At 41.3% G+C, this 24,375-nt stretch overlaps 1 protein-coding gene across 1 annotated transcript in view; it reads left to right on the top strand.

Moving 5' to 3' along the window:
- Nucleotides 1–428: 428 nt before the first annotated feature.
- Mtmr10 (myotubularin related protein 10) overlaps nt 429–24,375 on the top strand; it is a 48,752-nt gene continuing 24,805 nt past the window's right edge. Inside the window, exons 1-7 of the mRNA XM_028776686.1 lie at nt 429–594; nt 1,090–1,150; nt 10,413–10,549; nt 12,664–12,736; nt 13,341–13,483; nt 18,068–18,158; nt 24,136–24,316. Of these exons, the coding sequence (XP_028632519.1) occupies nt 535–594; nt 1,090–1,150; nt 10,413–10,549; nt 12,664–12,736; nt 13,341–13,483; nt 18,068–18,158; nt 24,136–24,316 (746 nt within the window). The 5' untranslated portion in view covers nt 429–534. The remainder of the gene's footprint in view (nt 595–1,089; nt 1,151–10,412; nt 10,550–12,663; nt 12,737–13,340; nt 13,484–18,067; nt 18,159–24,135; nt 24,317–24,375) is intronic.

Here is a 24,375-nt window from a genome sequence, read left to right as displayed (position 1 = left end):
CACACACACACACACACACACACACACACACACACACACACACACACGATGCTAGTAGCTCAGGAGGTTTGACTAACATTATAGCAGCCATCACAGAAGACTGGGGTCCTGGGACAGCAGCTACAATGCACACTGCCTACCACAGGCCATTGCAGCTTCGCGTGGCCAGCATGACCCTCGTGAGTCGCAGTAGGCCTGTGAAAGCAGCCGTGACCCCTGCGAGCCTCCGTAGAAGCGCGTTCTCAAGATGGCCTCTCGGGTCCCCGTGGCGCCCCACTCCAGCGTCGCCGTGTGCGACAGTGCGGGGCCTAGAGACTGAGAGCTTCGGCTGCAGCTCCTCGCGCCGCTTCCGGGAATGGGCGTGGCTCCGCCCGGCTCCGCCCATCTCGGGCGGGCGCTCGGCCCCGTCCGTCCCCGCCCGTCAGTCCGCCCGGCGGGGCGGGCCGCAGACCCGGCCTGGGCAGCTGCACCGGGAACGCTCAACTGGGAGGCATCTGGCCGGCCATAGGGCCGGGGCGCACAGGCGGCGGCACCATGTTCTCTCTCAAGCCTTCCAGACCCAGCTTCAGGTCCTACCTCCTGCCGCCGCCCCAGGTAAGCGCTCGGGGCTCCGCGGGTGGCTCGGGATCCAGACGAGGCGCGGGCAAGCGCGCCTCCCGGGAGGCACGGGCGCTGTAGAAACTTGTAGAGCTCCGCGGCGGCCATTCTCTGGCCGAAGTCCTGAGGTCCCTAGTCCTGCCGGGTGACGAGATCTTAGGGACCGTCCCGAGCTGCATTTCTTTCCTTCCTTCGGGGCTGGGCACCGACCCTGCTGTGACTGCCAGATGGTTGCAGCGCTGTGGACACCTCCCCGAGCTTACCTGTCCAGTAGCTGTGAATTCTTGAAAGCGGCTTGGGCTGTTGTAAATATGTTTATTGTGAGGCTCTCAAGTCGACGAGTAGATCTTAAAACGATCTCTATTTGGACTTGAAAGAGTTTTAAGTAGGAGATATATGTCCGTCGCATGTGTCACCACTTAGAAAATTCGCCTTAGTATCTTGTGACAGGGCGGTATTTGGATTTTGCTTTATTTTGTTCCTGTATTTCAGACTGACGATAAGATCAGTTCCGAACCGAAGATTAAAAAACTGGAGCCAGTCCTTTTGCCAGGTAAATTTCAGAATTTGAATGTGCTTTGGACTGAGATTGTGTGGAATAGGATGGTGTAGTTATCTTTCCCTTTCTATTATTTTTAACTTTCTCTGGTTAAAAAAAGCTTAAGTGAGTAGAGAGTTGGCTAGACATAATTGATGTTTGTCTCGGAAAGTTTAAAGTGCAATAGAAGACTTTCAAGAGCATAACTACCTCATTTCTTTTCTGTCTTCTGAAAGATTAGTTTTGAAAGAAGTACCTAATTGCTTGGGTAGTGAAAGTTCTTTTGCTTTACATGTGTGTTACCTCCTAATGAAATCGTGATTAATAATCCAATCATCATTTTAACGTGTTTTGAAAACATGTCTGTGTCTCTAAGATAACGACAAGCTTAGCAGACCTTGACTTACTCTGTAATTGGCTTTTGAAGTTGTCAGCTGTCTGCAAATTTGCTTGTTTCAGTTTAGAACTTTGTTTCCCAGTAGAGACACTATTGACCTTTCCGGCTGGGCAATTCTTTGTTGTGTGAGGAGCTGTCCTGAGCTGACAGCCGTCCCTACATCTTTGGCCTCTATCTGTGTCATGGCAGTGGCACTCCATCTTCTGCTAACTAGCTGTTGTGTCCTCAGCATACCCAGAATGTCTCCAGGTATTGCCCTCCCCCCACCTCTCTCTGTATGTTTGTGTGAGTGGGTGTGTGTGTCTGTGTGTGGCATGAGTGTGCCTCTTAGGGTCATCCTCAGGTTGGAAATGACTTGTTAAGGACAAATGTACCTTAGATGGAGACCTTACAAATAAAAGGAGGGATTCAAAGTAAACAGTTTTACAATGTACACAAACTATTGTCTGAATTGTGTAGCAATTACACAATAATTACAGAAAAATCAGCTTTTTAATAAGATTACTGGGACAAATAGCCAGACATTTAGGAAGGCCTATCTATCCTCAGCTTAAACTTTGATCGAATACCAGTTTTCTATGTCAGAAAAAAAAATCTCAAAATCATTAGTTAAGTAAGATAGTTAAGACTTCATTGATAGTAACTTAACACATGTGGAAACTTACAAAATGTAAGTTGAGATGAACAGTTAAAGCTCCAGCCTTTGGTTCTGTATGGTAGGTGCAAACTCTTAAATGTTCTTTTAGACTACTAGAGTTAGATTTTTTCTGCTTTTGTTAGTCTTTCACTCATGTTGACTAATGAGCCCTTTCTGCTCTTCCTGAGAGTGAGCTGAAGCAGTACTGGGTAACCCTTGCCCTCTCTCCATGCTCCATGTTGGTATTCACCGCTGTAGGCATTTTAGAGACAGCCAGGAAAGCAGTATGCGTGTTGACTGAGTGCCTGGGAGCTGTTGAACTTTGCCTTTCCTTTGAACTGGACTGGTTCTTAGACAGCCAGTCCCCTCCTCAGCAATTCTGTGCTTTGACACTAAAAACCAATATAGTTTTAGCTATAATTGGTCATGTTTTGTTTTTTAAATTAGCTTTTAAACTTAAGCTATGCTTAGGAAAAGTATATGAATATGGTTGAAGAATTTTCTTAGTGAAGAATTAGTCTTTGAAATTACTAAATAATAATAATAATAATACATACCACCATTTCTGGGGAAGGTTTTAACCCCAGTTCCTGAATGTGTATAGAAATAACAGTGTCTTTTGTTCAATTGCCCATTAAGAAACTTCCTGACCTGTATTAATTTTTCTTGCATGAAAGCTTATGTCACCTTTAAACTCCAGTTGCATGAATGAGAACACTGCTTGATGTCCAGTTTCTCTTTGCTCCTCGTTTATCATTATAGAAACTGAGCTGATCTCGAATTGTGAAGTCTTGCCCCTTGCCTAGCCTCTGCTCTTCTTACTGCGCTCACTTTCCCAGTGCTCTTTGAGGCTGTGTTTTGGCTGAGCATCCCATTCTGGTCTTCTTTTCCTGCCTTAACTCTAATGTCAAGTCTGCAGTTACTGCTAGAACCCCAGTTATATTTCTTCAGCCTACAACATGGTACTCTACACATGTAATCTGGAAAACAAGTAGAAAGTACTGTGATCTAACAACCTAGACTAGGGTGATGAGGTTTATAGCCCATGGTAGAGTATGTACTTAACATGCTTAGCATGTACGAGTCGCTGGGTTTGGCTCCCACCACCACAAAAATGACTTCGAGCAAACCATAGAGACCTAAGCTAGAATAGCACTTTTTACTGAGGGCTTGGTTAATACAGTTCTGGCCTTCATTGCCATCAGGGACAAGAGAAAACGTTCTTGTGTCTCCTGTGGCTTTCTTTACTCAGGTACAAAGAACAAGAAGGAATTGTTCAGTGATGTAGTATCATACACTATGTTTTGGCTTACTGCCTTAGGTCCAAGGATATCCTACTTCAGTTGCCCGAAGTTTGAACTTTTAATTCAATGAGCAGATGAAAATTAGAACACAAAATCAATTGTTTACTTGTGTGCCTTGATCATGTGCTCCACTGGGCTTTAATGCCAAGTTTAAAATGCTCCCCGTCATTTAGTAAGTAAAGGAAATGGAAGAAAATGATGAGTAATTGAATTCAGATTCTGATTTATGTTAGTAACTTTCAACTTTCCTGTTTCTTGAAGCTCTTTGAGATGAGGATTGTAGCAAATATAGCTTTCTCATCCCGATACCTTATGCAGTGCCTGAAATGTGACACTGTGCTGACATTCACTGAGTAAATGACTGAACAGTAGGACCCCACCCTGCTTAAACTGTTACCTTAGGCGTGCCTGCATACAGATACCAACTCCTGGATTTAGGAGCAAGAGAAACACTGCTATTTCATGCTAGACATCTCAAGAGAATTACATCTGAACCTGTAATTGGAGTAAAGTACTGTGTCAGCTTAGTTACTATCTGAGCTGGCATTCTCTTTGTCATTAGCTCGTTTTATAAATCCTGTTCTCTTATTGTATAGATGTCACTCATTTCATGCTTTTAGAAACTATCAAGTATTACTATCAAGACGTCAACTCTTTATGTATTTATGTATGGGAACATATGAAGACTACCCAGGTTTTATGTAGAAGGGAAAGGTTCCTGAAGTATAGTGAATCTGGATCACAACAGGGCCCTGAGAGGGTTCCAAGCTACCCTACCTGGACAAGTGGAAGGATGTGATCTGAAAAGTGGTTCCCAGATTCCAGGCAGGGCCTGGGTGATGTTTGGGGCAATCTATCTATCATCTATCCATCTATCCATCTGTCCATCTGTCCATCTATCCATCTATCTGTCTGTCTGATTGGTTGAATTGTCTAGCTTGGTCCCAAACCCTTGGGTTCAATGATTCCTTGGCCTTAGCTCCCAGAGGTGGCACTCCAGGCCACGTTGCTCAGTCTCACGAGGTGTTTTCATTAGGTTGTGCTCAAAAGAAAAGTTAGGAATATGGAGCTTTTTTTTCATCAGTTTGAAGTTAGTTGATTTAAAAATTGTGCTGAGATTGCCTCCTAACTTCTTTGATGTAGGATATGATCTTTTGCTATATAAAAACAACAAAAAAGATTAAGTTGGCAAAATACGAAGTTAGGAACTCCCTTTGGTCCCCCAAATTTCTTTTCTGTGTAGCCATGGTTTGGAATGTAAACTAGAAACTGCAGGGTGAGATTATTGTCAGTACAGTTTAGTGAGCATCGTGCAGAGATGACTAGTTACTTTGTCTGTATAGATGGCCTCCCACCATCTTTCAAAATGTATCTCCTTTTGACAAACTGTTCTAACCCAACTCTACCCAGCCACAGCATAGCCTGCTCCTACATATGTCCAGGTTCATACTAAGGAAGGCTTTTGGTGGTACTATCTGTATTGCAGATCCAGAAAACCCATGGCAACGAATGAAGAACACCGAGGGGATAGCATGACAGTGCTCAAGCCTTTGGGCTTTATTGTCCTTGATATCCAGCTAACACAGAGCCACAGAATTTCCTTGTTGCTAACCTTGCTTCAGGCTTGCTTCTGATACCTGAGCTCACATCCTTGGCTGATACACCGCATAGGTCAATCCTCACAACAGCCCTGTCAGGCAAGGTACTAACTTGTCTTCATTTGACAGGTGAGAGAATTTCTGGCAAGAATTCAGGAAGCTGCCCAGTGTTGCAGAGAGTCTGCTGTGCCTGACTCCCATATGGTGCTGATAGCCACTAAGCAGCATGGCCCACCTAGCTACACTGGTGACTTTCACTTACAGATTTGTGCTTTGGAACTGTGGAAGGCAGATGGAATGCCAGTCAAGAGAAAATTCTCTAGTGACATGAAAAGAGCCATGTCTTCGGCTCTGCTTTTCTCACAACAGTGACAGATTTTGACCCAGCTTGAGGAAGAACTTTCAATTTCAGCTGCCAGAAAGTGGAATGTCTTAAGTGGTAGTGATTTCCTGTTGCTGGCCTTGCTGAGGAGTGACTGGTAGAGTGCCCACTGCTTTGTGATTGAGATGTAAGATTCGCAGTGCGTAGGGCTCCATGACCTTTCCTCTCCTTGCTCCCTGAGGTGGGATCTTTTTATAAGCATCCTGAAGGTGGGAGGGAGAAGACTGAAATGCAGTGACTAACTATAATGGGTTGCTTTGTTCAGCAGGTATGGAATGTGAGCCAGTGTTGCTTGGCAGAGGGTTTTTGTTTGTTTTTGTTTTGGGAAGGTGATGGGGCATATTCTGCCCTTACACAATTTCTGATCTTTGGGGAAAGTACTGGGAAGGATAACAAAGGTTGTGAGGGCTCTGAATAGTCACCTAAGTCAGATTTGGGGCTCACCATGGACTGTCAGCAAGCTTTCCCAGGAAATGTTGTGATCTGAATTCTGAGTGTCAGCTGAGCCTAGGCTGCAGTTCTGAAAGCCTTGTGTCAGCTCAGCTCATTCTTCCCCTTGCCTAATACAAACCAACAGCACGTCAGTTACAGAGATCAGCTGGTAGGTCGATAACACATGCCCTAATTATCTGATCTCTTGTAGTCAGATCAGGGCATCCACAGAGCTGATTTCTTACATATTCATAGTTTGTGCCTTTCCGATATTGTTCTGTCTTCTGCCTCACCCTAAGTCTTATTTCCTCTGTTGGGTTGTAAGTCACTCTCTGGCAAAACATAAAACAAAACTGTCTTTTAAAGAGCTCACGTAATACCCGTTCAAAGATGGCTACCTAGATGACAGACTGAGTTTGGTAGAATTTTACTTCCACGGATATTCCAGTAGGAATATCAGGTTTGACCATCACCTGGAGGCATGTGTCTATAGCTGTCCATTTCTTATGCTCCTGCTAAGTACCTCAGACCAGCATAATGCTAATTCCTCATACAGTCTTCCCACTGGTGCTTAAACACCTATTAACTTCTTAAATAAGCTCTGCCTTACTATCCTGTGTGATCCCAGATACTGATGTTTGCTTCAGTCAGTCTGGCTCTTTGCTGCCTCCTAGATACTTTAGTCATTATTTGGGTCTTTGTTACTGAGACCACATACTCTGTACTGTCACTTTCCTGTTCATTACTTCATCCTGGTCCTTTCCTAAGATCTGCATTGGAACCCTGGTCCTGCCCCCACTGTGTGCTGCCCTTACTGTGTGCTGCTGCCCTTACTGGGTGTGATGCCTGATGATAGGTCTTTTTTTGTGTTGTGTGTGCCCTATAGGGTCACCACCAGTGGCAGCACCATACAGTTTGTTTACCTAATACATAGCTCAGACTTACAGTTACAGCTTAGAAAACTAGGATGAATGACCGGTGACAGCTCATCCCATACTATCTTTTAGTGTGTAAGTCCCATGCCTAGGGAAGCCTTTCTGTATCAGGGAACTGGGGTGAATTGGTCCCCCTTTTTTAAGCCATGTGCTGAATTACAGAAGATTTTGCCCTGAGCTATTTTCTAGACTTCAATTTATGGGGAATTTTATTTCTATTTACTAGATATACCTTTTTAATTGCATGAGGAATCAAAAACAACATACACGATCTTTTTGTTCTTGGAGTTTAAATTTTCCCTCCCTATACAATTTGGAAACTTCTCTTTACGTTTCTTTTCTCTTTTTTTCTGTAAAGTGCCACACAATAAGGGAGGTTTTCTGGGCTAAATCTGTGTTACAGATACTCAGTCTTGCCCTTGTCCTATGAAACAGCCAAAAGTAGCACAAGAGTAAAATTCAATAAAAGAGTATTTACAGAGGAATCTGTGTAGCCCAGGGGCAGTGGTTTACCATCCCATAGAGCTGTCACCCACAAGCGCCCTTCCTTTGTCTCAGCCTGACTACATCTGCAGGTGCATGTCTTATTCCCGCTGCATGGGTAGGAATCCAGTGGCTACAGAAGGGCTGAAGAGAGATGGGCAGGTGGGTAGGCAGGTGGATGGATGGATGGACAGGTGGATGGACAGATAGATGGACAGAATGAATGAATGAATTGGCAGATGATACTAACTCAGCCACGGTGTCCTAGCCCAGAAGCCCTTTCTCCATTTCTTACCAGGAGTGTTTCTGGTTCTCAGGAAATCCTACAGTGTGACTTGACTTTGTTGTTTTAAAGGTTCTTATTTGAGTGTAACATGCATGCAAACATGAATGAATCATACGTGGTGTGGCTCTTGACTTTCTGTAGCATTGTTCAGAGTCCTAGTTCAGGTAAACTGATTGAGGAGGGGGCAGTGTGACAAAAGGTTACAAAAGGTTACAAAAGGTGACTTCTGTCTGCAGTAGAAATAATGTAAGTCTTATAATCGGCAACTAAGACTGGGGAAAGTGGTTGACTATTCAATAGCCCAGATTGTGATAAGGCAGGTGATAAGCTCACTGTGGAAGGAATTGTAGAAAATTTCATTTGTTTTTCATTAGAATGTAGTTAGGAACAACAATAAGTCTTCAATTTAATGTTGGTACTTGTTCCAGGTCACTACAGCACATGTACATTTATGAAAGTTTGTAGAAACAAAGACAGAAGGCTTTTGTGGCTGGGTTCCATATCTGTGGAATCAGCCAACTCTTGGTGGCAAATCTTCTGATCATGGGTATTGAACATACACAGAGTTGTGTTCTTGTCCTTATTCCCTGAAGACTGTGAAGCACTTACATTACTAGGTACTTGAGGTCATCCAGAATGCTTTAAAGGCTGTGAGTAAGTTGTATACAGTGGCTCACCATATACATAAGGAACTTTATGTCCGTTCATGAGGTCTGAGAACCAGTGCCCCACGGGTGCTGAGGAACACTTGCTAAGTTTCACATTTATTTCTGGTTTTAAAGTCTTAGGAGTATAAAAGTGATTTAACCTTTTGGGTGCCAAGTGCCTGCCTGATCTTTGTAATAGAGAAAACATCTGCCCTCCTTTCATATAGACTATAAAGAATCAATCAGGACAAGCACTGAGGAGCCACTAATCCTAGATTATACTGTTCCCTGTGTGTTGGGGGACAGATGTGGCAGTTCTGTGATTACTTCTGCCTTGTGTACCCAAACAGTCTTCACCTTCCAACTCAGTGGCTGCTGGACCAGAGGAATTACTGGTCCTGCTCCACTCAGAGCAGCTTGAGTTCCATGACTGCTGGTTGTCTGCTGGGAGTGTCCCTCACATTTTAAAAACTAAGCTAGAGAGAACGTTGGGCTTACTAGAGGAATAGAGATAGGAAGTTTGGTGGTTTATTTGTTGGTTTGTTTTGTTATTGATCTAACCTAGGGTCTTTGTACATGCTCTAACACCTAGCTGTGTCCCCAGCTGTTGCATTTTAGGGACAGTCTCACTGTGTACTCAGGTCGGTCTTGAACTCTGGATCCTTCAGCCTTTGCCTCCTTTGTGCTGGGTTACGCCACCACATCTGATTCAGTGAGATGGTTATAAGTAGTTTATGTTTTTTACCCACTCAGATCGGTGATTTTATTCCTTTTATTCCTTTTCTGTAAACCAGAGGCACTGAATTGATTTCAGTCCTTTCTTTAGCACTTTCTTAACAGATAGCAATGTGTAATATCAGATACTGTTGTATGCACTGCAGTTTCGACAAAATGTCTGTTTCCTACCACCTTTGGATATGTAATCCTGACTGAGGCAAGCATGAACTTAAAAAGTAAACGTGTGTCAGGTTGTAGCTGTGATGAGCAGTGCAATTCATTACAAGTGTAGAGTGCTGTGATTAGGGAGATTTAATCTAGGCAGGAAGATTTATTTTAAGGCATTCTTTAGCACAGTCACTGTCTGAAAGAAAGAATCTTCCAAGACAGGAGTGTGTTCAAAGACCCATAAATGGAAGCAGTGTGGTATATAAAGGGGTTCATAGAAGGCCACTGTGGCTGCAGCGGGAGGGCGAGGAAGACAGCTGAGCAGGGCTTGGCATTCAGGGCCTTAAGCCATGTGAAAGAAGCCTGTATTCAGGATGGAAATTTTCTCAAGTGATTTGAGCCAGGAATTTGATGTGAGTGAATGAATTAAATCCTCAAGTAAATATTAGCGGCTGTTCTTAAAATTAGCCTTATGAATTTTTAAGAGTGTTGAGTAAAATTTATTCATTGTCACACACTTTATTGTTAACATTTTTGTTGGAGAGGATTGTTTTGAGACTAAAGTTCCATTCTTCATGAATGAGGTGTTTGGGGATTGTCAGCAAACAGGTTCTGGGCATCACTATGAAAACAGTTTCCTGATAATAGAAAGTAAAAAACAGATTGTATTCTGGCTTTCTGCCATTGACCAAAGAGGCTGATAGCTTAAAATGTGCCTTGTCTGATTGCATTGTAGATCTTAAATGATCACGTTCTAAATGCCTTTCAAGAAAGTACTCTTCTCAAAAGCACTGAGAGCTCTTGCTGGGGTTTTGAATATTTGTTTTTCCAGTCTTTTCTTTTAACTCAAGCTTGATTTTAAAGTTTTATTGTTTACCCTGTTACAGTTTGAGTGCAAAGGTTTCATGAAGCGTACTTTAAAGCAGATAAAACTGGATGCTGGTTCTTGTTCCTTACAAAATGATCAAAGACATGAATGTTAGTGAGTGTCACATCTTAATAAACCCAGATATCCATCACAAATGTCTCAGGAATGCTTTGAGGCTAGCTAACTAGAGGCAGCAGAGGAGCTGAGGCCACCTTGCTGGTTCTGTCGGCTCAGACCCCAAAGCTTTTTGGGCCTCATTTTATACCATACCCCAGTGCCAACGAAAGCCACAGCCCGTGGACGCTCCTCTTCACATTCTTTCAGCCACCAGCAACCATGAAGTCCTCCGAAAGGTCACACAGTGGTTTCTGGGATTGTCAGTATATTGTTTGGCTCACTGTGACTTTTTTTGTTCTTTTTTAGGAGAAATTGTTGTAAATGAAGTCAATTTTGTGAGAAAATGCATCGCAACAGACACAAGCCAGTATGATTTGTGGGGAAAGTTGATATGCAGTAACTTCAAAATTTCCTTTATTACAGATGACCCAATGCCATTACAGGTATTTACTTGTATACTGTTTAATTATGTTAAGGCTTTAACTGTAAGCAGAATATACTGTTATATAAATAAAAGATTTGGAAAATGGTAAAAATCATCAACAAATCATTAATGTTGAAAATATGCTCTATAAATAGTGGAATTGATAGACATAGCACAATTTTGGACACAAATTTGTGTGGGTAGGCAAGGGGTGATGGATCTGGGAGGAGTTGATAGAGGGATGAATAGGACCAAAATACATTGTACAAAATCCTTAAAGAACTAATAAAAATAATTTTAAAAATCAAAATATAGTGAAGGAGAATGTGACAACTTTGGTTAAGGAATAGGGAGGGTGGGTTTTGTGGTTGTTGGTTTGTTTTCCTTTGGTGTACTATTAGAGACCAGGCGAGGGTCTTTGTACACGCTCTGCCATTGGGCTATGTCCCCACCCTACAGAGCCGCCCTGAATAGTTCAGGCTGCCTTTGAACTCTTGATCTTCCTGGCTCTGCCTCCAAAGTATTTGATTAGACCTCATATTAAGTTTAGTGAGATGGCTTTAAGTCACTTTGCTTTATTTATCCTCTAGGATTATTGGTTATATATCTTTTTCAATAGGGGAGTTATATTTTCCTTCATTTTTAGAAATGTATTTAAAACATTCTTTTGACCAGTCATGAGAAAAACTTAGTTATTTGGCATATGATATTGTAAATGGTGAACATTTTACTGATTTATTTGTTTGCTTGTTGTTGTTGTTTTTTTAAACCGATTAGCTCTTTTTCCCAGAAACTTAAATTATACTTTCTAGTGTATAGTAAGAGTGAAAACAATTGATAAAATGTTTCTTTAATAACCCAAGCATTTCTTTGAGTGCTCTGTATGTATTTCATTTCATGTAGTCATTCACTAATCTTTCAACATTTTCTGTATATTCATATATGCATTAATCTCTTGGATTATATTTAGACTAAGCTTAAGGCATTAGCAATGATTTGTATGCAGGGGTAGTTGCTCATCCGACGGAGATGTGAGTTCTCCCTTTGCTTTTGGCTTCACTGAAGGATCTCTGGCCACAGACTTCATTCAGTGAGCAGGGAACCTATACCTGGAGTGGCTTAAACCCAGGACCAGTGATCAGCCAGTGCTCTACTGACAGCAGTTAAGGTTTCAGTCTGAAACTGATGAGGAAGTATTTGTTAGGAGACGTAAGCAGTGAACTTCCACTCACCAAAAGCTTTCTTTACCTCTTACTTTTTACAGGCTATCATGTACCCCAGGCTGGCTTCACACTCCATGTGTAGTTGAGAATGACCTTGAACTTCTGATCCTTTTGCCCTTACCTCCTGAATCCTGGGATTACAAATGTGTCCCACTTTGCCAGAATATTATGTGTTGCTGAGAATCAAACCCAGGACTTCTCCCAATGTCCCCAGCCCCAAATCTTTTCCTACAGTTATTGTACTTGGAAAACTGAGGCAGGAGAATCACAGTTTTAAGGTGAACCGGAACAAGACCCTATCTCAAAACAACACAAATCTTTAAAAAAAAAATAGTGGTCATTATGCTCTAGAAAGTCAATTCCCACACTAACTCTGTATCATAAAAGTAAAATATGATTTTATTCCTTAAAATCTGATGACCTAAGAGCCTCCTTTCTATCATTATTTTGTGACAGATTCATCTAAAACTAGGTATGCACTTGTTTGCCTGTAAACTAATTTATCATATTACATATCTCGGATATTATAGTAGCATTGGTGGTATATATTTTAATTTCCTTCTGTTAGAATAAAAGTGTAGGAGCTAGGTGTGGTGGCCTGTGTCTATAATCCTAGCACTCAGGCAATTAAGGCTAAAGAGTTCTCAGGAGTTAAAAAACATCCTAGGACACCTGGTGAAACCCTGTCTCAAAAATCACAACACATATCCTCTACCTCTGCTTCCTTCCGACTGACCTGTGCCATCAGACGCCATTTCCTTTGGATGGTCCTTGCTGCACAGCAAAGGTTTTTGTGCTCCTTGACAATAGTATATTGAATTTCTTATCACATTAAACATAAGGCTTGTTATTACCATTTTGATGTCATTGAGAAAAGAATTCATATGAATATCATTCTTTTTTATTTCAGAAGTTCCATTACAGGAACCTTCTTCTTGGAGAACATGATGTCCCTTTGACATGTATTGAACAGATTGTCACAGGTATGTAGTATTCTGTACATGCTGTCTCTAAAAGTTGAAGCCGCATGTGATAGCTATGAATATAGGATAGCCTCAGCAACTTGGGAGGCTGAGGCAAAAGGGTCACTTGAGTTCCAAAGCTCAAGTCTGGCCTGGGAAGCACAGTGAGATCATTCCATAAAATGGAATGGGTCTCTAAAAGTTGATTGAAATCCAGAACCATTTTTTAAAGGGCCTTATAGTCTCAAATGTTTGAGTTGGAGTTTATTTCTCTAATTCACTTTTACATTTGGTCCCTTTTAAGTCCCAAGAGCTCAACTGAGAAGTCAAGAAATTCTTGTAAAATGGAGACACAATTTTTTTAGTTTATAAATTGTGTTCTCTTTTTAATTAAACGTTAAAAGTCATTAAGTGTATCACTACAAAGGCACTCTAAAATATCTCCAAAATCAAAGTTAGAACCAGCCTTCCAAAGGTCTAGGAGCCACAGGCAGCTATGAAAAGGCAGGGCCCCAATAGTAGGGTCTGCTCCAGCAATGGTGGCTTGGTGCTCATCTCTGCTAGGAAACTGTTTAGAAATGCTAAAGAGCACCAGGAAAGAACGTTGTCACTTCTTCTTCTTCAGTGAATGACCACAAGAGGAAACAGAAAGTCCTAGGTCCCAACCAGAAGCTGAAGTTCAATCCAACAGAATTAATTATTTACTGTAAAGATTTCCGAATTGTCAGATTTCGCTTTGATGAGTCGGGTCCTGAAAGCGCCAAAAAGGTAATGCTGTTAGCTGTATCGATTTTGAATTCTATACTATTTTACTATTTTTAATCAGTGCAAGTTGCTTTTTAAATATAAGTATGTTTCATTTCATTAATGTGTTGTGTATATACATACATGCACACATGTGGATGTCTGAGGGCCAATTACTGTAGGTGGGCTTTCTTTGTACCATGTGAGTCCTAAGGATAGAACTCAGGTCCTGAGGTGGAGCTGGAAGCGCCTTACCTGCTGAAGCCTCTCGCAGCCCTGTGTGCATGTCTTAATTGCTTAGGTTTTTAGGGGAAGTTATTACTAACTATCTCTTTAAGTAAAACTGAAGCCAAACATATTAAAGTAACTGTTTTCCTGTATAATAAGTTCAGAGCTACTTTAAAGTAATCTGGGTGTTTTTCTTATCAGCTGTTAAGATATTACAGACTCATATAGAAATGAGTATATTTTCTCCTTTATGACCACTACCAGCCAGTTCCTTTCTTGGTTAAAAAAAATTGAAAAGTTTGAGATCTATTATCATTAAAATTAGTGAGGCTTTTATTTTAGGATCCGAAGTTTGTGAACAAAGTGGAAGGTAGACTCTGGCTTCATAAGGATTGGGTAAATGAGTAGTTGTAGGAGGGGCCTAATAATTATTAGTGGATTAAAGAGACTTTAATGAATCATTTGAAATAAGTGCTGCGGGACAACTCAAAGCCGGATACTTTTTAATTGCCCAGTTTCCCCCTTGACTTCTGGGGGTGTTTCATGTTTTCTAGTGGAGTAAAAGTCAAGAGCAGAAACCATTTCTTTGGTTCCTTGTTTTAGCTTTGCCAATTGAATGAAGCTGGTAGACCACTTACCCTTCTGTTTAGTCTGATGCAGAAGACATGGAAAGCTAAGAGAATTCCCCGGAGAAAGTCTGCTCCCCTGTACCAGGGACAAAGCAGCAGTGTCCTTTCTGATGGGCTAGGACTACAGCTGGCTCACTATGGGTGCATTTGTTTTCCATGCTTAGTAGGCTGCAGGAAAATTCCTGTTGTTGCCAGTTAAGGCTATCAGAAGTATCTCAAGGCAGCTTGTGTCTTCACATCCTTTGAGGAGGATGTAGGTTTGTGGAACTCAGACATGAGATAGCTATCTAAGGGTGTATGGCTGTTGGTACTATGACCTGACTGACAGCAGTGTCTGAGCAAATGTTTTTATTCATAGCCGACATAACCATCTATTATGAACATTCAACTTGGTAACTTTAAGGATCTTCTCAGTGGTTGATTTTGGCATTTTACATTCAGTGTGCCTGTTCTTATGTAGAAAGACTTGGGACCGACTACGTAGAACACTGCATGTAAAATATTTAGCCGAGTCATTTCTTAAACTGAAGTATATGCTCATAATTTCATTGCTCACAGAAGCTAGGAGCAATGAAAATTTCATTGCTATGATGTGCAGCTTGTTGAGAGTAGGGTTGCCATAGGAATCATAAGATCAAGATAGAGTGTTCTACTGTGAAATCCAGACATGGCCTAGTTTTACCATGAAATCCAGACATGGCCTAGTTTTACCATGAAATCCAGACATGGCCTAGTTTTCTTTCAGAAAGTTTAAAGCTCTCTCACTCTTAGTATATTTTTTCAGATGAAGAATTTAGTGAATGGAAGTCCTAATTACTAGAGTTGCTCTAGAGTACTTGTTGGCTATATTTTGGTGTGTATTCTGTGGGGAAGTTTTCATTTTTCAGTTGCTCACATTCTTCTGGGGTGTCCTGGTTAGAGTTTCGATTACTGTGATGAAACACCATATCTGAAAGCAAGTTGGGGAGGAAGTGGTTTTACTTGGCTTATACTTCTACATGGTAGTCCAACATTGAAGGAAGTCAGAACAGGAGCTCAAGCAGGGCAGGAACCTGGAGGCAGGAGCTGATGCAGAGACCATGGGAGGGTGCTGCTTGCTGGCTTGCTCCTCAAGGCTTGCTCAGTCGGCTTTCTTATAGAGCACACGACCACAAGGCCAGGGTTACTGTACCCACAATGGACTGGACCCTCCCCTATCAACCATTAAGAAAATACTGTACAGGCTTTCCTACAAGGTGATTTTATGGAAGTATTTTCTTTTTCTTTTTTTTTAAATTGGTTATTTTATTTACTTTACATGTTATCCCCTTATCCCATCCCCCCCCCAGAAACTCCCTATCCCATCCTCCTCCTCCTGCTTCTATGAGGATGTGCCCCTACTACCCCCCCACTCCCACCTTCCCACTCTTGAATTCCCCCCCACTGGGTGTCCAGCCTTCATGAGACCAAGGATCTTCTCCCACCTATGCCCAACAGGGCCATCCTCCCTTACATATACAGCTGGAGCCATGGATCCCTCCCTAAGTGCTCCCAGGCTGGTGGTTTAGACCCTGGGAGCTATGGTTGGTTGGTATTGTTGCTCTCCTCATGGGGCCACAAACCCTTTCAGCTCCTTCAGTCTTCTCTCTAACTTCTCCATTGGGAACCCCTTGATCAGTTCAGGAAGTAGTTTCTTAATTGAGGCTCTGTCCTCTCAGATGACTTAAGCTTGTGTCAAGTTGACATAAAATTATCCAGCACTGGTATGTGGAGGGGAGGTGGTTGGGGGACATAGCTCCTTCACAATGTGCTAGATTTTCAAGCTAGGAAAGAAAGACAAGCTGTAGCTTTTTTCCCTAAAGAATGCAAGTCTAGTTAAGATGGACAGGAATATGAATGTGAAGGGACAGTCACTCTAACCAGGACACCTCAGAAGAATGTGAGCAACTGAAAAATGAAAACTTCCTCACAGAACACTATTCTAAAATAGTCACTATTTTAGAAGATAGTACTTAAGTATAAATTTCTAGAACTCAGAGAAATCCGTAGAGATACCGTAAGATACATCTGGCTGGCAAAACAGAGCAGTCATGAACATGTCATAGTTAAAAGTGCGTTAAGCTTGTATATGAAGTAAACCTGGTGTGCAAAGGAATAGGAAGTGGTGCAGACTTTGTCAGGGCATAGACTGCAGAAGTCTAGAAGTCCTTCCAGGAAGACTCTTCATTTCTCTTCCTGTTGTGATGAACTATACTGACCAAAGCAACTTAAAGGAGAAGGAGCATTTGGCTCACAGTTCTAGGTCATAATCTGTCATGATAGGAACTCAAGTCATCAGGAGCTTGAAGCAAGCATCAGGTCACATCATACCATAGTAACAAGACCAGAGAAGCCTGCTTCTGCACCTGCAAAGTCCAGGATCCCCTGCCGAGGGAATGGTTCTGTCACAGTTAAGATGGACCTTCCCATATCTATTAGCCTATCAGGGCATGTCCAGAGTCTCATCTTCCAGTTAGTGTAGGTTCTGTTGAGGTGACAGCTAACATGAAACAACACGCAGGTTGATGTACAGAGTAGGAATTGCAAAGAGGAATATAGATAGTCTTATAAAATTGTAAGTGGGACCCTCACAGGATGCTCTGTGGTTAGGTGTGAGAAATCAAGGCAATAAACGTTTTAGGGAGCTTTTCCTTTAGTTAAAAGTCTAATGATAAGTTCTGTCTCCTTGGTTATATGTCTTAACATTTTATGATAGGAAATGTTACTATCTGGAAGATGCTTTAAATACAGTTTAAGCAACAAGCTGACAGATACTTAATGATTAATAGAGTTTGCATCAACTCATTTCAGACATCACTACTATGAAGTGAGCTAACAGTTGTCTTTTCTTGCTTGAACAGTATATCATTCTTGTTTAGTGATTCACATCTAAGTCATAAATAACCGCTTTAAGAAAGGCCATCTACCTTCTTGCTCTTCACATGTCTCAGATTTCTTTTCCCTCTTTATTCACTTGGGGACGGTTTCTTTCTTAATCTTCATTCATGGCTTTCAAGCACGGGGCACTGTCTTTCATTCTATCCAGTTGTTTTTAAGAATAATAGCATTTCTATATACAGAGTTCCTTTGAGGCTAGGCATTCTCAGTTGTTAGTGTTAAAACATGACAGGTATTTCCATCATTTCACGGATTAGGAGATGGAAGTTGAGAAAGGAAACAATTCACACAAGTCCTAGCAAGTGCTTAATAGAACTGTGACTTATACCGTGACTTGTCGGTTTGCTAGCCCATGCTTTTCTAGTCTCAATCCATTTCATTTGAATGCTTTCTAAATGTGCATCTCTGGGCCAGCCATATCTTTTATCTCTATCTAGATATAGATATTGCTAATTTTAGATTTTTACAATCCACTGAAATTGAAACTTGGAGTTTTGTTATTGAGTGGATATGTTGTTACTGTCATTTTGGAGAATGCTTCTCTAGTCTTTGAGTTTTATTTGCTAGATAAAGTTATTCCACTTAAAATTGAACTCATCAAATACTGAATACTTACCGCATACTAATTGAAGACTAAGCATTGTCTTGGGGACAGAACAATGAATGAGATACTTGGCCTTAAGTAGTTCATTCATATCCTAGGTCAACAGAGAAACATGTAAAGAGATCTGTAGTCACTGCCCCAGGGTGACTCTCCCAGTGACCAAGGCCTTGTTGTACATTTCATTTAAGTAAGTGTGTTAAATTCGAATTCTAAATGTAGAATTTTTCCTAGGTATGCCTTGCAATAGCTCATTATTCCCAGCCAACAGACCTCCAGCTACTCTTTGCATTTGAATATGTTGGGAAAAAATACCACAATTCAGGTAAATATGAAAATACTAAGCATTGTGACTAACTTTACATGTGTGCATTTTATTTGTATGTTTGTTAGTGTTTTAATGAGAGTAGGGTTATTAATGCAGTGCATAAAAGAGCCATTCTTAGTGTTTCTGGAGAAATGACCAGTCGTGAGCACCAGTTCGTAGGAGTCAGCGCACCTGTTTTACCTGTAGGCACATATTTGTATATTATGCTCAGTATATCTCCTGCTATTTTTATTCCATAGCTTGAATTTTAAAACTGGCAGAAAACCAAAAGATAGTTGAAAACCACAAAATTTATGGCAAAATATGCTTTTTATAAAAAAGCTAAAATAGTTAAACCATTATAGAGAACTTTACAATTTCCAAAATTCTGACTTTCTGTTCTGAAAAAGACCAGTGGAAGGAATATGAGCATTTGTCAAAAACTAGATACATTCTAGACAGTTTTGAGGTAACTAAATGATTTTCCCCACATATCTATGTTAGCTATGACATCATCAAGGAAAATTAGATTTGGTCATGTAATTCCATTTGAAATAGTATGCCCTAGATAATGTAACTCCTAACACAGAGACCACGTGTCTCCTGCTGGCTTTCTGCGCAGTGACAGCTGCCTGAAGTACATATTCCACCACTGTTCAAGGAAGAAACATCAAAGAAAGGTCTTTTTACCCCACCATGACCTGGGGCAGTGGTTCTCAACCCTGTGGGCCACAACCCCTGTGGCAAACTTCTATCTCCAAAAGTATTTATATTCATAACAGTGAATTTCAGTTATGAAGGGGCAAGGAGAATAGATTTATGGTTGGGGTCACCACAACATGAGGAACTGTAGTAATGGGTCGCAATATTAGGAAGGTTGAGAACCACTGGTCTGTCTGGGGTTTATAGATTATTAATTGTACTGAACTTTTGTATTTCTTAACTTATAACACAAGGTAGTAATTTAAGTAACTTATGATGCAAGCATGTTCCAGCTTCATTACTATTGTGGTACTATTGCATTAAAATGTGCTGTTAGCACTTGGGACACAGATGCTTTAAGTACATCTTCATTACTTTGAAAGGTACTTAACACACTCTAGAGAGGACACATAAAAATGTCTCAGAAGAGCTTTCATTCTGTACTTCATAGAAATTGGATACCACAAGTACTTATGGCTTAATTTTTCTTATCCATATGTATAGTAATTATAATTTAGGCTTGAACAACAGTTTTTTGAAGTTGATATTTTTATGTAAATTCACTTCCTATACAAAAACCAAACATAAGTCCTTGACAGTCAGCCACAGAGCAGTAATCACCAAGCTCATTATGAGATACCCTGTTTCAAGAGAGCAGCTAGTGTGAAAATTTCCAGAGTCAGTCTTGAATGCCTGCTTGAGTTTGTGCCACAGCCCATTTCTTCACACGACTTTTTCTGATAGGAACAATTTGGTGGCTAGGTTATGACTTGATAGCTCAGGCTGTCCAAGCACAGCCATGCAGGTGGTGACCTGATGCCTGCACAAGTTACTTTTTGAGTCCTACCTCCTTTATTTCCTGTGGGCATCTTCAGTGTATAAAATTTGAAGTATTTAATGTTGTCTTATAAACTAGCCCCTCTTATTTTCTTATAACTGGCTGATTGATAATTACTTCAATTATTCAGGAGTACTTTTTAGTAGTCCATCCTTTCTAACTTCTCCTTCAGCAAATACTTCATAAGCATAGTTCTGGCCAAAGTTTTACTCAGTTTCCTTATAGGGTAACATCCTTTAATATCCTTCCATGCTGTTACAGAAGCATAAACTGCATCCCTAAGATCAAAAGGAGCCTGAAATTTGCATACACTGCAGTCACAGTTCACTAATTTGTGAGTGAAAGATGCTCAGTTACCCTCTCTTGAACCTCTGGATGGCACCTTGACCCATTGGCTGGATTAAAGAAGCCCCTTTTTCAGGCAGGTAGGTGACAAAGGTGCTTCCACCCGTAGGATCTGAAGTTAGAGATTGTCTCCTGCAGTTATCTGGAGAAGAGTCTCCCACTCTCTTAGGTTGTGTGAGGTTTTCTTCTGTGTCCAGCATCAGATGAGTATGAACCATTTCTGAAAGGATCAGTAGCCATCCACACACACACACTTCAGTGAGTATCCTGAGGTACAGGGCAGTGTGCAGCACCACAAGCTTCAGAACAGCTGCTGCACACAAACACCACAGCAGGTTAGCAAAAAGGAGAACACAGTTCTGCCTTTTCTTATTTTCTTTTTTTTTTTTTTTAATATATATATATATATTTTTTATTTCTTTTTTTTTTGAACATGAAATGCTTTTTTTTATAGCATGTTTTACAAGGGGAGGGGGTAAGAGGGTCCAGGTGGTGGAAAAGTACAAAATCTTCTTGGCCTGTGCCTTGAAACATGTCATGGTCTATATGGTAAACTGCCTTGAATTATGATCTACCTGCAGTTCTTCAGAAGATATGGTACACTGCTTGAGTTATGGTCTCCCTGCTATTCTTAAGAAGACATGGTACTCTGATTTGAGTCTATCTGCAGTTGCTAAGCAGGATCTTGACCTTTTCTTATTTTCAAAGAAGCTGAGGACTCTGCAGTCATCAGTCAGATTGTTATTAGGCAGATAGTGTTCTAGAAAAGTACACATTCACCTTTGTTTCGAAGCTGGCAAGATGTCAGATTTTGCTTCTGGACTTGAAAACCTCATGAAGTTATGTGCAGGCTTGATGTCAGCAGCTTTCCATTATAACACACAGCTAAAAATGTACTGCCATCAAAGCTGCCCCATTAAAACATGTACATTTTTGTGAGCTTTATGGAATTTATTGTTTCTAGCAATAGTATTTCAGAATTTGTTTTAAATGCTTATTAAAAAAATAAGTAGTTGCAACTATTTAAAACAGTGTAGGAATTGTCAATGTGTTGCTTGGGAACTAGAGTTCTCAGTGTGACTATAAATGATGTGATCCATCTTGTCTCTTGAATGCTAGCTGCCAAGCAGCAGAATTGCTGGAGGAGCCTGTAGACACAGAGCCATGTTGGCTCCCTCACAGGCTTCCAGGGTCAGAGCCTTCCATTGAGAACGGCCTCGGCATTCTGAGGTTGCCTTCTTCTCTCTTCTTCGTGATTTCATAGTGGTAGGCTTTCTTCTCATATACTGTTCACTTTTACTATCTTTCTTGTTATATAGGGCCAGTCTGAGTGCTAGTGGGGTTAGTTACACACAAGCTTTGAAATAATGTCATCATTCTAGGACTAGATTTCTAAAATACTGTAGAAATTGCCAACATCAAGAATGCCTAGTGCCTAGATTCATTTAGTCTGTTGAAGAGCTGTTTTGTAAAACCTCAGTCAGGTAGCCATCAGGAACTCCAGGTCTCCTAAAATGCCTCTTGGACCAGCTTGCTGCTGTGATTGCATGGATAGAGCAGGCCCTTGGGGCTTTTTAGGAAGCACTAGAATTTGCAGTCTGTGCTATCCTGTTATTATCACCCACTGCACTTTGAACTCTCTCTAGAGGAGACTCAGAGCTAAGGGCAGTGTAGTCCCAGCTGCTGGGGAACCTGCAAGATAGCAGAGATACATAGGATTCCAAAGAACTCTCTCTTTATGTTCAAAAAAATCTGTCTATTCATAAATAGACCAAAAGAACTAATCTCATAAATGGTAGGGCATCCTCAATGTGGTTTCAAGAATTCAGAAAACTAAACAAGAGCTCAGCTGCGGGTTTGCTGCTGGAGTTCTCGCACACTCCACCCCAGATGAGTGTGCTCCTTATATCTGTGTTTTGGTTTTGTGGTGGCTGTCCTGGTAAGTGGCCAAAGTCTGTGCTACAGTGCTAAGTAAGTAACACTGGAGAGTTGGAGGGACAGCACCACTTCTGTCCTCGGTTTTAATGTTAATGCTGTCTGCTGCAGGGTCTGGATAAACTTGATAACTCTCTATCAAGATGGAAAAGATGTCTTTAAAAAAAAATGAGCCCTACCAAAAGTTTTTCTGTACTTACTGAACAAGTCATATGGACTTTCCCTTTACATTTAGTAATGTAAGTTGCTTAGGTCTCTGGAACACTGTATAGATTAGTCACCTGAAAAACCTGTGAATCAGCCAGCACAATTTCTAGGTGATATATTCCATAGAAAAAGCACTGGGAGTGGAATCTGAGGATACAGGCTAGTTAGCATTATTGTTTTGTCAGAGCATCTTAGATCAGACTCACTGCGTCTAAAGTGGAGCCATGCAGGGGTAAATTAGACTTCCTAACAGCACATCAGCCCCTTGGTGATCTAGACTAGTGCTGCCCAGTGGTGGAAGTATCCCTTCTTCTGCTCTGTCCTGTAGGGGACCCACCAGCTCTCTGTGGCTATTAAGCACTTGAAATGTCCTTAGTGTACCTGAATGATTAGCATTAGTTTTTATATCATTTTCATTTTAGTTTAAGTTTAAATGGATCTTGTGTCCAGCGAATGATTCCCTTCTCAGGTAGCCCAGAGTTTAGGCCTCATGTAATCTATAGTTGCTCTTGCACCATGTCTCGCTTTCCTGCTCTAATTATGTGGATTTCTTGAAGCTCTACCACTGTTCCAGTCTCTGCTCGTCATGTCCTCCTCCGTCCCTGGCCAATCTTCATGTTTCCCTTAGGATTCTATTCAGATGCTGTCAAGTCAGGACAGCATTCTTGGTCGTCCTTCATGCATCTTCATTGCACATAGGTATTCAGTGCTCATAATTTTTGTATCTACCCCCTACTGTCTTGCTACTGCTTTCAGGATAATAGGCAGAAAACTTACCTTTCTGTTTTTGGTACTTAGCTTATCATAAGTTCTTCAGAAATATCTGTCTCATACCAAGAACAAATAATTAATCACTGAGAGTGAGGCACAGCATGTTCATATGATAATTAGGCATCTGCATGGCTACAAGAAAGCAAGCTGCCAACAGTGGTAACTACCAGTTATCCGACGCAACTCTGTGTCCCACAGAAGCCATTTAGATTTGATTCTTTTGAAACAGGAGTGTCATTGAAAAGTTGGGGCGAGACACCAAGCATTCACAGAAGCATTATTTTGTGTGAAAACACCATTGAGTTCTGTGTAGTACACACCTAGTCAGGACTGTCAGCTTAGGAACTGCCACTTAAACCTGTGGAGTTAAGACACTGGGCCAAGAGACACTATGCCATCACCCTAAGGCATATTAGGCTGGTTGGCACAGCTCCTCTCCTGATGTTTTTAGGTGCTCCAAGACTGTAGGTATGCTTTTGTCTTTGGACACATGTTTTACAAAGAAGTGAAGTCTAGACCTCTCCTCTTGACATACCATGTGGGACAAGGCTGTAGCTTTTAGTGATGCATAAGCAGCTGTGTCAGCTTCTCAAGTTGAATAATTATACAAAGCCAAGAATCATTTAGTGAGCAGATGGGATGATGCTAGAAAAATAAAATATTTTGAGGACTTGAAAACTGCTGGGTGAATCCATGCACCCCCTACTCCATAGTGGAGAAAGTAAGCAGACAGTAGATTTACCCCTCCGTTTGGAGCAGTGAGATAATTGAGGCTCAGAAATAGTTTCCATAACTTGGTAGGAATGGAAGAAACTGAAAAGTAAGGGCAGTCAGTGGAGACAAATATCGGCAGCAGGAATTGTTTATAAGAAAGGAAGTGCCTAGTAGAAGAATGAACAGTGTGTGGCACAGCAGCACTGGCAGCAAGTGGGATGGGAGGAAAGTCTTCAAAACCAAGTGGAAGGCTTGCTCAAGACCTGCTCACCTGCAAGCACACAGGAGATAAAGCCAGCAGAAGAACAGGAAAGTAAATGTGTCTGTACAGTAGGAAAGTGCTGGGCAGAGACCGGTGATTTTCGATGCAGAAGGCCCCACACAAGGGCATGCATGCGCTAGAAGACAGAGCAACGAATACTGGGCGAGAAGGGATTAGTTCAACAAAATTAATAATACTTAATAATATTGCTTTTCCCATAGCCAACAAAGTTAATGGAGTATCCTCAGGAGGTGGAGGAGTATGGAGTGGAGCTGGCAGTACCAGCAGCCAGAGGACGCCACTGTTCGAAACTTACTCAGATTGGGACAGAGAGACCAAGAGGACAGGTGCTTCTGGGTGGAGAGTTTGTTCTATCAATGAGGGTTACATGATATCTACTTGGTAAGTCTTATTTTAACACATGCATAATACACACACACACACACACACACACACACACA

The sequence above is a fragment of the Grammomys surdaster genome, unplaced genomic scaffold (genome assembly GCF_004785775.1).
Source record: "Grammomys surdaster isolate TR1022 unplaced genomic scaffold, NIH_TR_1.0 271, whole genome shotgun sequence".
NCBI lineage: Eukaryota > Metazoa > Chordata > Mammalia > Rodentia > Muridae > Grammomys > Grammomys surdaster.
The sequence above is the reverse complement of the archived record's forward strand: the minus strand, read 5'-3'. Positions and strand labels throughout refer to the sequence as shown.